Consider the following 13024-nt stretch of genomic DNA (forward strand, 5'->3'; position numbering starts at 1 on the left):
ACTGAGAGGGTTTGTCACCCTGAAAATCACAAAATGAAGCCTTCAATACAGATAATCCATCTCATTATCATCTGTCTGCTCCCTTTTTATCACCCACCACTGCAGGCTGTCTTGTACTAAATCACGGTTGGGGGGGGGGAACCATTTCGCAAATAGACGGACGCATTATGAGCATTGGCTATTCTTCAAATGCATTTGGCGAACACAACCAGATAATCGCTGTCTTAATTACAAACATAAGTAAGTTTGTTTATCCAGTCATTCCATAATCCTTGCAATTACAGGCTTTGCAGCCGCCATCTGAATGGGGTGAAAAAAGCCCTCCCGTGGTTCTGCCTTATCTGAGCCCAGCTGCTTTGCGCAGAGGAGGTGAAGCTAGGCCGATGGTGTGTTGGGGTCTGGGGTGCGGCTCTCCCAAACCTGCGCTGGCAGCTGGAGACCTTTTTGAAAGATTTGGCGGGGTTAAATCCAGGCCTGGATGGTGCCTCCTCTCTGCATTGAGTAGGGTTGGGTTAGGGTCATTCATGGGTAAGAGTGAACAACCGTGCTCCCAGCTGCAAGGTCTGGTCTCATGGCACTGCTGTGGTGCATCTGGGCTTTGAAGGGGCAAGGGCTGTCTCTGAAATGCCCATGCAATGCTTTAGCAGTTGTCAGGTCCCTCTCTCTCATCCCATTCTGGGGGTTCTGAGTTCCCAAGTCAGGACCAAAGGGCAGGCCAGCAGCTTGCTTTTATGCACTGCCCTTGGGAGGAGGCGAATACCCTCCTGGGGCTCAGCTCGCTCTGTCTTCAGGCCCATCAGGGCTGGATCCCTGATGCTGTCAGCTCTGCTGCAGTGGAGACATCCGATGGGAAGCCGGAGCAATAAAAATGCAAATGAGATTTGTCTGCAACATGACAAGACAAATGGTTCTGGCTGGTGCATTGGGGGGCAGCTGTGGAGCTGTAAATACTAGGGAGAAATGGCACCTCTGGGTGGGAGATGGAGCAGGAAGGAAACCTGTGCCGCTGCTTTCCAAACAAGGAAATTGCACTGGCCTGAATCCTGCCTTCCCGGCACACGTACGAGACTGCGGGACCGAGCTGGGGAGAGCTTCTTATGGGGATATCTAAGGGCCAGATGTAAGGAAAGGCTCTCTGGCTGGGGCTTGTAGACTTAGGAGCTCTTTAAGCGCCTCTGCAAAGCCGGGTGCCCGCATACCGGGGTGTTTGGAGTGACTAACGGAGCCTGGCCCTGGGGCACATGCTGGAGGCGTGCTGCTGATGGGGACTTGGGGGGAGAGACCCGCTTTGGAGAGAGAAGGATCTGGCTTCTCCTCCAACCCCCGTTCTTCCACTGACTCTTCCTGTGACCTCGCTCAAGTCCCTTAGCCGCTCTGGGCCTCCATTGCCCCATCTCCGAACTTGGGGGCGAGAGCTTTCCTCACCTGTATACTCCCCCAGCCCTGAGCTGTGGGGTGAAGAGCACTGCATGGGCAATAAGGAGGGTTACTTCTATCCTGTGCTAATGTAGGCGTAAGCCACCCCATGCAGAAGCATCCTTCCCCTCCTCAGAGCCACCTTGAGGTGACCCCATCTGTTCCCCTCCCTTTGCCATTCAGAGAGCCCTGGTTTTATGCTCAGCATTGTAGTGGCCTTTCGGGCTCTGCTCCTCACTGCTGTGCTCCTGTTTAATAAAGGAAAATACTTAGCTATTTGTGGTTTGGGAAGCAGCAGCTTTGCACCCCGGGTTGGCTTGGTCCCTCCTGTGCTTTGCTTTCAGAAGTCCGGCAGCTATCGGGTTGGAAGGAGGCACCACACCACTCTGCCCTCAGCAGCAGGCGTCCTTCCTGGGGTGAGCCCCTCAAAGGCGTGGCCCCCATCCAGGTGACATAGAAAATCTCACAGGAGGGAGACTATTTATTTAAAAACATGCCAGAGAAAAAGGTGCCTCCCCTGAGCTGCAGAGAAGAGCACCTTTGGTTACAGACAGTCAAACTTGGTGACTGTGGCATTGATGCCCACACAGTCAGATAGATTGCAAATTGGCTAGATGGTCTCACCCAGAGAGTGGTGGTGGGCAGGCCGTTTTCGACCTGGAGGGATGTGGGCAGTGGAGTCCCCCAGAGCTCGATCCTGGGGCCTGTACTGTTCAACATCTTTGTCGGCAATCTGGATGTGGGTGTACAGTGCATGCTGTCCAAATTTGCTGACAGCACCAAGTTGTGGGGCGAGGTGGGCACGCTGGAGGAGGGGAACAGAATCCAGCTAGATCTAGACAGGTTACAGCAGTGGGCGGATGAGAGTAGGATGGAGTTAAACGCAGACAAGTGCAAGTTGCTGCATCTAGGGAGAAGGAACCAACAACACACCTATAGGCTGGGGAACACCCTTCTTGTCGACACAGCGGCAGAAAGGGATCTTGGAGTCATTGTTGACTCCAGGATGGACGTGAGCCACCAATGCAAGGACACGGTCAGTAAGGCTAACCGCACCTTGTTGTGCACCTACGGATGCATCGCAAGCAGGTCCAAGGAGGCGATCCTTCTCCTCTATGCGACACTGGTCAGGTCACAGCTGGAGTACTGTGTCCAGTTCTGGGCGCTGCACTTCAGGAGGGATGTGGCCAGCATTGAGAGGGCCCAGAGGAGGGCCACTCGTATGGTCAGGGGGCAGCAGGGCAGGCCCTACGAGGAGAGGCTAAAGGGCTTGAACCTATTCGGCCTCCACAAGAGAAGGCTGAGGGGATCTGGTGGCTGTTTACAAACTCACCAGGGAGGCCTAGAGGGAATTGGGGGAGGCTCTGGTCCCCTGGGCACCACTGGGGGTTACTAGGAATAGCGACCACAAATTGTTAGAGAGCAGGTTCAGGCTGGACATCAGGAGACATTACTTTACAGTTAGGGCTGCCAGGCTCTGGAGTGGGCTCCCAAGGGAGGTGGTGCTGTCTCCTAGCTTGGGGGTCTTCAAGAGGAGGCTGGACAGATATTTGGCTGGGGTGATATGATCCCGGCACCCGTTCCTGCCCGGGGCAGGGGGTCGGACCTGATGATCTGTTTAGGTCCCTTCCGACCCTAAGTACTATGATACTATGAACCATCCAGTTGCTTCTCGGCACTGCTGCTGCATGGTTTTCCTTCAGCCTGGGCACCGAGAGACTTGTCAGCTTCATCTCAGCCCTGCAGTCAGGTCCTGTGCTCCTTTTTTGGCATTGCCGGCACATCTTGGGGATAACGGTATATCATTCTTGTAATGCAGAGACCTGTGTATTTTTGCAGTCCCACCTTCTTTATAATTTTAGGCCTAATTTTTTTTGTGGGGGGGATTCTAGCTATTTGGGGCATCCATTCACGTTACAGGGAATTAAAGCAGTTGTGTTTTAATGGCTGGTCCTGAGCTGTGGTCTGGGGAAGGTGCCAGCAATGGAAATCAAGACAGCTGCTTGGAGAAGGTGGTGTTTCTCGAGTGATCACGCTGCTGTGCACCCATCCAGCCCCACTGCTCCAGTGTTGTCTTGGAGGCCAGTGGCGTGAGCTCCGGAGGCAGAAGTTGCTGACTGCATGAACCGTTCAAAACAGGACGCTGAATCACATCCTGGCCAGGCTGTGGCATCCTGCCCTAGCGAGCTCCATACAATGCCAGCCTCTGAGCACTCGTGACTTGCTGCCCCCCTTGGGTGTCCCCTTGGAAACTGGCAGGTTTTGAATGAGGCTTTTGCATCTGTGTGGCTTAGTGTGTGTGGGGGGTGTGAGCTTTATCGGTGCTTTGGGAGCTGGCACCTTCTTCTGTGGGCAGGGGCTGAGCGGGTGCCCACCCAGTGGGTGGGCAGGGCAAGGGGCATCCTGGGATCCCTCGCTTTGTTCCTGAAGCCTGTCAACACAACACATGATACTGCCCCCCTTCATCAAAGACACCTGGCTCTGCTGGAGGGGAACTGGGTGGCAAACATCTTTGCAGACCCCGGGCCACCTCCCCAGGGTTTCCTTGTACAGAGCCTGGGACATGCCTGGCAATCGGTGTTTTATGGATGTGATGAGAACCTGAGAGGCCTGAGATGTCTTCATGGATCTTGCTTTACTTCACAGGAGGAAAGGTCTTTGGGGTTTATTTCCCCACCTCGGACTGGATTCAAACACCCATCTGCTGTGTTTGAAACTGCTGGGCTCCCACGCAGCCTTAGACACAACATGGACTGGAGACCGGCCCAGCCTCCAGCAGGGCTGAAATGCAGCAAAGGCGCGAGCTGCCCCTCCAGACCTTGTGTAGATGTAGAGAGGCCTCCGGGCACTCGAGCTCTGCTGCAGCCCACGCATGAATCCAGCACGGCACTCACACCCAATAAAAGTCAGCCCGGCGTGTTAAAGAGGAAGGTGCTCCCACCCCATCGCATCCATCCGCTCCATTGAGGCCCTCGGAGATCCCAGGCAGAAGCTCAGCTTTGGGCCTCTCCTCCAACCCCCTCTGTAGTGCAGAGGGCACCCCTTGCCAGCTCTGCCTCTGCTGCCATGAACAGGGGATGTACTCGGGCACTGTGCAGGCTTGAAGCCACGGTGAGGGACTCCAGTGTAAGCCCAGTGCTGACAGTTGCTGTGAGGTGCCAGGGGAGTAACCAGGCGGGGGATTGAATTAGGCTGAAGCTTGATTCCTTCTAACACAGAGCTGGGCTGAACAAGGAGAGCAGCAGCGAGGAAGATCACTGGCTATGGAGTGGAGGATCCCTTCAGAGACTTGGCTGTGGCCTTGCTTTGCCTTGGGGGTGTATCAGGCCTGCTGGGAGCATCACATCTCCTTGCAGTGGCTGCATGCTGCCCTTCCTACATGGACAGCCTGGCTGAGATCAGAGCAGCCCCTCTGGGCTCTTTTTCCTGAAGAACACCTTCCTAGAAAGGCCCCAGGCGAAGGCAGCTGCTGTGGGATTAGCACATGGAGGTTAGCGCAGGTTGTGATGCTCCAGGAACGCAGCAAGCTTGACAACAACGTCCCCTTCGCATCCTTTCTGGAAAGGGCCCAGCTTGTCTGTCTGCCCCAGTCCCAGGGGTGCCCTCCGCAGCTCACCTCCCCACTTAGAGCCAGATCTGTGCATGGGTGCCAGCCCCGTTCTCACGAGAGGCGCCCTTCTCCCAGGGGTGCTGGTGCAAGTCTCAGCGGGTGTCTGACATGGGAGGTGACCCGGGGGGCCTCGCCCCCTGGGCTGGGAAGGCAGGCCCATACTGCAGGGAGCCGCCAGAGGGCACACGGGGCCTCTCAGCCTTTTTTTAGCTTTTGCTGTGGTTTTTTTTTTTTTTTTTTTAATCTCTCTCTTTTTTTACACATCACCCATGTGTCGAGCACTCCGCAGCCTCTGCTGCCTTTTTTGGAATCGTTCTCCGAGCCGGCAGCTGGGTGCTTTCTCGCTGGGCCACCGCATGTGTCACCAGGGTTTTCCACTCTCTTTGCCCTGCATCTGTGTCCTGGCTGACCTCTGCGTAGGGGGGAAACGCTTGTTCCTTACTTGTTATAAACCTCTTTTCACCCGCTTTTTCTTGCCCACCAGCCTGACCTCACCCACGCACACACATCAGAGGTACCTGCTGTATTCTGGTGAGGGACAAGGCAGCTTGGGTGACCTAATAAGACAGTTGAAAGGATTCAGGTCATGAGTCCTGACAGCTCGCCTGAGAGTGTGGACTGGAGCCGGGCTGCGTGGGCTGGCTTTGAGGGGTGAGCACATGGCACTGCCTGCTCCGGGCTGGCAATCCACGCCTTTCTGCGGCACGGACCACAAAGATGCTCTCATGGACCAGCTCCTGGCCCTGGGTTATGTGACCTTCCCTCCCTCCCACGTGCGGTCACATAGCCCTGTGGCAATGGCAGCAATTGCTTACAGGGCAAAAGCCGCTCTAGGAAAGCACCGAGCATCTCTTCAGTCATCAGAAAACGATGCGGGCAGTCAGCACTGTGGGACTCGCCAGCCCTCTGCAGAACAGGTGCTCGGCGATAAAGAGAGCAGCACAGAGTAAAACGACACGGCTCTGGTCCCACGTGTTCGGCACTTGCAGGAGTGCCAGCACCCCAGTTCACAACCCAGGAGTCCGGTTTCCCAGTTGCACTCTCACACGCCTGCTCAAATGCTGGCGCTTTTCAGACGGCCAGAGCCACAGTCCATAAGCATGGACAGTAAAGATCTTCTCCAGGGCTCATATTTAAAAACTGCTGAAGCAAAGCTCTCGCTTGTTCACTGCGTATGAATGCAGCTGAGACTTTTAAGCCCCACGACCCCGGGCTCTTGAGGCAGTGGGTGTCACGGATGCCGTCACTCCTTCAGCAGGCATCCCAGAAATGCTGATCGCAATTAGAAACGTTGGCTTCAGGCGTAGAGCCCTCGTGCCTTTTTGACCCCTGGGCTGAGCGCAGCGAGTCGTGTTTTCTCCTGGCACGGTCTGTCGTGTCCTTTGGCTTCTTACCCACTAAAACGAATGGGATTCCTAAAAATTTCTCTCCTGCTGCTGTTTGGAGCTGCCCTGCCAAGTGGTTCTGTCTCTGGAGTTTCTCCCTATGGGGTTTCTGCTATTTCTTTTCCCTTTCCCTGCCTTCCCTTATTCTCGTCAGTGCAGCTCTGGCCCCAGGGGCTGCCCCAGCACTGCCTGGTGATGTACCTCCTTCCCCTCTGTGCCAGCCCTGGGCTCTCCAGGAAGGATGAGGGGTACAATCAGGGCAGGGCGCCTTGGGCAGCGGGGAACCTGATTGCTCTTTGTCCGTTTCAGCGTGTTGACTTTGGCCTGTTGTTGCACATGGCCAGCATGGCAGCTTCTCAGACGGAGCGGAGGGCTGCGCGTGGAACCTGGGAGCTAGTCGCTTTGTGCCACACCTGCGTAGGGCACCCTCCTGGATGTGCTGGCTGCTCCTGGCTCCACAGTGGATCTTGGAGTCTGGAGCCTAAAGCTGGGGGCGCAAGCTGCACGCCGTGCTGTAGCCATCTCCAGGCTCCCGGGCCTGACAGCAGCCCTGTCATTAGCAGTCTGTTTATGCGGGAAGTTGGCTCCCGTGGGCTCTGTGATGGATTCCCTTTCTTTGGTTCCTCTTTGTGCCGAGGCAGCACTAGGCCCCGGCGCTGTGAATGGCCTGCAGTGTGTGCAGCACGGCGGAGCATCCCTGCGCTCTGAAATGTAGCCCACGCCTCCCCGCCAAACAATGCCTGCTCAGAAGCTCCTTTTGTTCCTGGGGGGCTAAAAACATTTAGAGGGAAGCCTGCCAGCATGTCTTGCTTGCTAACCCCACTTCTCTCTTTTTTATTTTTTCCATTTGAAATGCACCAGGCAGTTGCTTTAGCTGCTCATGGAGATAGGGCAGGAAACCCCAGGGCTGCCTCAGGTGTTGTCCATCTGCCTCTGAGAAGCAGAGTGCTCTAGGGTTGCACTGATGGGGCCTGGTCAGTGTAGGTAGGAACATGTTTCCAGCATCCTCTTTCTTTCGAGAGGGCTTTCTCTGACACAGGTTTGCCTTTGCTGCTGTTAGCAGCTCATGCCTCCAGCCCTGTGTCCATGTGTCTTCAGCCCAGGTGGTTGGGGTGGGACTGGCTTGGTAGCCCACTGAAGCCATCCCAGATGCAGCCAAAGGAGCAGGAAGAGTGTCCACCCTCAGGACCTTGCAGTGAAATAGCCTCAAAAGCCTCCCCCAGTTGCGGGTGCCCGGTCTGGTTGAGATGCCAAGCACTGGCAGCTCTCACTGATGTCCATTGGGTGCCTAGGGTGTCAGAAATGAGGGCCGTGGTGGCAGATTGCCAGCACGTGTGAGGGTGCTCATGTTTCCATGATGGGATCTCTCTTGTGAGCAGGGCAGGGCAATGCAAGGCTGGTCCCCTGAGGGTGCTCCCAGTCTTGCTGCTCTGGGGAATTCAACCAGGTCTTTGCATGGCCCTAAGGATGCCTGTGGCCTGTGGCACTTGGGTTGCCCTTGGCCCTGCTGGGCTGTCCGATTGCTTTGTGAAGGAGATTCTATTTCATTTCCATTTCTGCGACCTGTGAGGCTTTCTCAAGGCCCGAGGCACTGTTGTGGGCTGCATGGAGCATGCCGAGGCTGTGGTAGGCTTGTTAGAAGTGGGATAAGTGGAGGCATCGCCTGCTGGGGGTTACTGGGTCCTGGTGCCTGTTTCTCAGCCTGCGAACAAGGAGCTATTCCAGCCGGTTTCCGCAGGCCCTGTCGTGTGGCTCAGAACCCCTTCCAAGGCCCCTCTCTCTCGGGCAGGAAGTGTACACCAATGTGTCTCATACCGAGCCAAAGCAAGCAGACCGGGCCCGTGAGTTTTGTCCCCTTGGCTGGAGAAGCAGGAAGTGCTGTGTTGCAGCAGCTTTGTCTTCCCAGGGTTTCCTTCCTCGAACCTTCCCTTTCACTCCATGTAACGCTTTGCTGGTTCACGAGTGCGGCAAGATGGCCCTGTGACTTGCCTGGCTGCCACGCTTGCCTTGCCCTGGGGGTTTGTGCCCAGGCCCATGGGGGTGTGGAGGAGCCCTGGCTGTAAGTCACATCCATGGAGCGTGGCAGGGGAAGCTAGCGAAAGGGCTCACTTGTCAGCCATTTCCTCAGGGCCAGGAGTGGCGGTGGCTTTTGTGAGTGGGCAACAGGACTGAACAGAAAACGGAGAGAGCACCATTCTCCTAAGGCCAGTGGGACAGCAGGTATGTTGACCTCTTGGAGCTTGGAAACTCAAGGGCACAGCTTCAGTGCTGGGGGCTGCAAGCACATCCTCACGTGGTATGTAAGGACAAGGGGCGAGCTCTGCCTGGGGGTCCAGCAGTGCCTTGAATGGAGGTGAGTGGCAGCCGCCCCGGGTGGGGCGAATACACTCTGGGAAGCTTCCCTGCCGCAGGGGGAAGGAGCCACGTGCACAGCCAGGAGGCACCGGCGGCTGCTTTGATGGGGCAGATTGAGGAAGTGGAAGAGAGCTTGGCATCTGCCTTGTGCTTGTGAGGAACAAGTGGGCTTGAGCAGTGGGCGAGGGAAGCCACAGCGTGGCTGTGCTCCATGCACTCATCCAGTGCGATCAGCGCCGCACAGAGCCCATCACGGCCCAGCAGGCACCATGATGTCACGAAGGTGTTTTATCGGGGTGAATCAGAACAGCCACTGCCTGGACCATCAGCAGCACTGGAGATCCTGTGACACTTTTAACAAGGTACCCTGGTGACGGTCTTGCCTTCTCAACTCCTGTTGGGTATAGCTTTCTAACTTCTTGTCTTCAAGGGTTAGGCAGCTGCTACCGTCTCTGCTGGACGCGGCTGCATTTTCCTAGTGAATGCAGTGACCTCTGCACCAACTTCCACATACAGGCATCTGCTCTGCCGTGAAAGGATGAGTCCCTGCAGTAATACGATGTTTTGCTCTACCTTGTAATGCACAACTTTACCAGGCGGTACAATTTCCCCGTGGAAAGAGAGCTGGAATGCCTCCGGCAGGCAGTTTCCATGCCCAGTCTGCACCACAGCCTGAGCCAGACCCCTGCAAAGACGCTGCTGTGGATTTGGGTCCGGCTGCTCGCCCAGCAGCCCATGCAGTTGGTCATATGATCCAAGAATAGGCTCTTTCAGCAGACTGAGGCTGCTCGTCCTCCCGCGTCCGTCCGTGCACACAGGGAGGGCTTCTGATTTGATCAAAAGGCATTGCAGATTATCTTTTCTTAAGTGACCGAGACCTAATTGAAGCGCGTCTGCAGCCACATCCTCGGGCTGTAACTTTATCTAACCAGAGGGAGCGCTTTCCATTAGCAGTCTGGCTGTGTGGGCCAGAAGATGGGGCAGCGGGCAGTGAGTCAGGAGAAACTGGGCCTGGCTTGTGTTATGGTCTTGCGTTATACACCCAGTTCTTTTTTGGGAGCCTCGGTTTCTCTGTCTGCCGCATGGATTGATCACACTTGCGAGCCACCACAAAAGTGGTTCGATGTAGGCAGAGATGTATTGCTCTACGTAACAGAGAGCGTGGAGGAAGAGCAGATAAAACTGGAAGCCGTAAGCCCCCGAGCCTGCTCTCGGGCAGGTCTAAAATAACTTAATTGACTTAACACTGTAAATTCAGAGACCCTCCAGTTATCACAGAATACAGCGTCAATTTATTTGCTGGGGAAACCTTTGGGAGGGGGGAGCTTATCAACTGTCCTGTTACTTGCCTGTACTCTCTCCCTCTGAGGATTTCAAAGAGGCTTCCATGTGCTCATGAATATAGCCTTATGCTTCTGTGAGGAGGTGGATAACATTATCCCCTGTACAGTCCTAGTGCAGTCAAGGGACTTGGCTAGGGTCACCCGGGAGGTCAGTGGCAGAGCTGAGCAAATCTTATGTCTCTCGCTAAATGCATCCTGCTTCTGAGTGATCACGTGTGTCCTGTTGTAACTTTGGCATTGCCTTTATTCTTGAGTCGTTTGCTCATGTAAAGTGACCCGATTGGTAAAAATCCCCCTCACCAGGAATTTATTTTTATGGCATTTGCTAATTGGGAGGGTTGAGAAGGGCAAAAAACAATGACTAGAGGCATTGTGGTGGTTCTCACTCGCTGTAGCATGTGACGATGAGTCCTGCCATTAGAAAGGTCTTGGGCAGAATTAGGTGAAGGCTCTCTAAGAAGCTGCCTTCAGTGATTGTGGTTAAAAGCAGTCCCTAACACACTAGATGGCCCAAAAGACTTCATGTTCATGGGGAATCAGTTGCCAGCGAGTCACTTTGGAACAGAGTGAGCCAAAACGTGGCCGCGCCACAAGCAAGGAAGTGGTTTGGCTTGAAATGGAGCCCTCTTCTCGGCCCTACCTTTCCATCATGGTATGCAGTGTTTAGTTATTAAAAACAGTCATCCATCAGCGTGTCACTTTTATCTAGTCATGTCCAAATGAATATGGACTTGACTGGGAGCACAGCTGTTTTGCTTTACCCTCTCTGATCTGCGCTGCATTGCTTTCAGAACATGCAAGGGGGGGGGGAGCTTGTAGGAGGGGAATGATTAGATGAGCTTCAGCTGGTTTTTTTCCCCCTGTTTGAATGGCCCTCTTTCATCAGGATATGTTAGAACAAGTGCTTTTTCAAGCCAGAATATCAGTGGAAGACACGACGTTCTGTAAAAGTCATCCAGTTCCTGGGTAGCATCAACAGATGAGATTTCTCTGCTCCTCGTAGAACATACAATCCACCCTTTTTTTTACCCCCTTCTTTTTTTAATTTTTTTTTAAGGCTTTAGAAGCAAAAGGATGTGAGTTGAACAGTGGGTTATGAATCTTTTTGGTTTTACTGACTTCTGCCTGTGTCTCGGGCCCGCACAATGCTTCTGCCATTCAAAGACATCCAGGACAGCTTAGTACGTATCATTTGTTTTCATTCTGCTGCCGAACGTCGCTTCTTAGGACGTCGGCGGCGCAAGTCGGGGCGCAGCGGGGCAGGGTTTGCTGGGTAACGTTGGGCGTTTTTTTTAGAAAAAATGTCATTGAAATTTCTATGAAACCTCTGCGTCCCGTGGTGATGAGCTCTGGAAATGCAACTTCGCTGCTATCATGAGAGAGGTGTGATTGAGAGAGGTCCAGCGTGGAAGCGGGTTGGAATATCCCGCTTTGCTGTTGTCGGTTTTGTTCCATTAGCCGCATGCTGGGACGTGCACGAGGTGATAGAAAGAAAAAACATCTCTTGCAGGAAGCCAGCAGGGTATGTATTTGGGCCAGCACTGGGCTGCGTCCCTGCTTTAGCTCCTGAAGTATGAGCTGTCACAAAGGGGCACTTTGATCCGCCAGCGTATTAAATCCATGCGTCACCATTTTGGAAGCCCACTAAAGAAAAGGATGGTGTGGGGACCGCAGAGTGCATGGTGGTGGGGAGACGCGTCCCATCTGCCTGGGAGAGGGCTGCCTTTTGTGAGGTCAGTGATGCAGTTTGGGAAATGAGTATGGCTTTTTTTTGTGTGTGTGTGTCTTGATTTCAGCAAGTCCTTTGACTTCCTGCCGTTGTTTTCTTCCAGTCATTTTGTGATGGTTGTCTGTTTGCCGTGACTGCGGTCTGGTCCCAAGTTGGGGGATCCTGGCAAACATTGGACGATGCAGAATTCTCCTTTCCTTTCAACTGGGAATGCTCTTCTTTAGCATAAATGGGTCACTATTAGTAAAACCAGAGGGAGCTCGCAGAGGAGACAACCTGCCAAACCTAGGGTTGCTGGTGACGTAGCGAGAGAGTTTTGTCTTCGATCAGTTTATTCATTTATTTTTATTGCAAATCGAGATTTCTGCCAGTTTTTCATTGGGTGGAAAAGAATATCTGGTGTCTGTTTCCTGTTTTCCATAGAGAAAGTTAAAGGATCCATTTCCCAAGTTTTTCAAGATCAGGCTACTGCTAACTATTGGGTTTTTCTTCTGCCCAAAAAGAAGGCTAGGATTGAAGTCAGGCATAGGATTATTAAAGGGGAACCATATCAGATATCGGCTCCCAGAGTGTCCTTGCGGTGGAGGTGTTCATGGGAGCAACCGTGTTTTCATACAACCCTTTCACTGTTTTACTTTCCCGTTGGCGTGGCAGAGCCAATGCGGGTATGGGAGAAGAATCTGGATTCATCCTTGGCAGTTAATGAGATTAACCAAATTAATGATCTGCAGCACCCAAATGAATGACCCCGAATTAATGATCTGACCCCATCTGCAGCATCGGGGCACGCGCAGAGCTTTCCAACCAACTTTTTGTCCCTAGTGGAGCGAGCAAATGTGCTTCAGGTTGCTCGGAGAGTAAATGTAACCCTGTTTCAGGCCCTTTCCTGAGTGCAGCCATGCTCTAAGGATCTTACTCTTCTCATAACCATGAGCTTTGGATACCCGCTAGAACTGGAGATAACTTTCACATTGATCCAAAGCCCAGATCTAAATGCTACTGGATTTTTCTTGGGGAAGCCTTACACTCAGTGGAAAGAGAGACGCCCTCAGAGAGGGGACCCTGAAATGTCATATCTCCCACTAGGAAGTTCTCGGACAGAACGGACTTCCTACCAAAGTAAAATGCAGGGAGAAACCAGCCAAAAAAAAAAAAAGGGCTTGGGAGCTTCAGCTTCCATGTTGCT

At 53.6% G+C, this 13024-nt stretch overlaps 1 protein-coding gene across 4 annotated transcripts in view; it reads left to right on the forward strand.

The window, feature by feature from the left end:
- Window positions 1-13024, forward strand: part of SSH1 (slingshot protein phosphatase 1) — a 40840-nt gene that overhangs the window by 3745 nt on the left and 24071 nt on the right. For 2 of the 4 annotated variants that reach the window (XM_025198592.1, XM_025198597.1), the window contains exon 2: window positions 4063-4906. In XM_025198592.1, coding sequence (XP_025054377.1) covers window positions 4680-4906 — 227 coding nt within the window. In that variant the 5' untranslated portion in view covers window positions 4063-4679. Of the gene's footprint in view, window positions 1-4062; window positions 4907-7675; window positions 8632-10954; window positions 11291-13024 lie in introns of those variants that run through there. The other 2 variants (XM_025198602.1, XM_025198593.1) reach the window with 2 other exon arrangements.

Source organism: Alligator sinensis, unplaced genomic scaffold (assembly GCF_000455745.1).
Source record: "Alligator sinensis unplaced genomic scaffold, ASM45574v1 scaffold628_2, whole genome shotgun sequence".
Classification (NCBI taxonomy): Eukaryota; Metazoa; Chordata; order Crocodylia; family Alligatoridae; genus Alligator; species Alligator sinensis.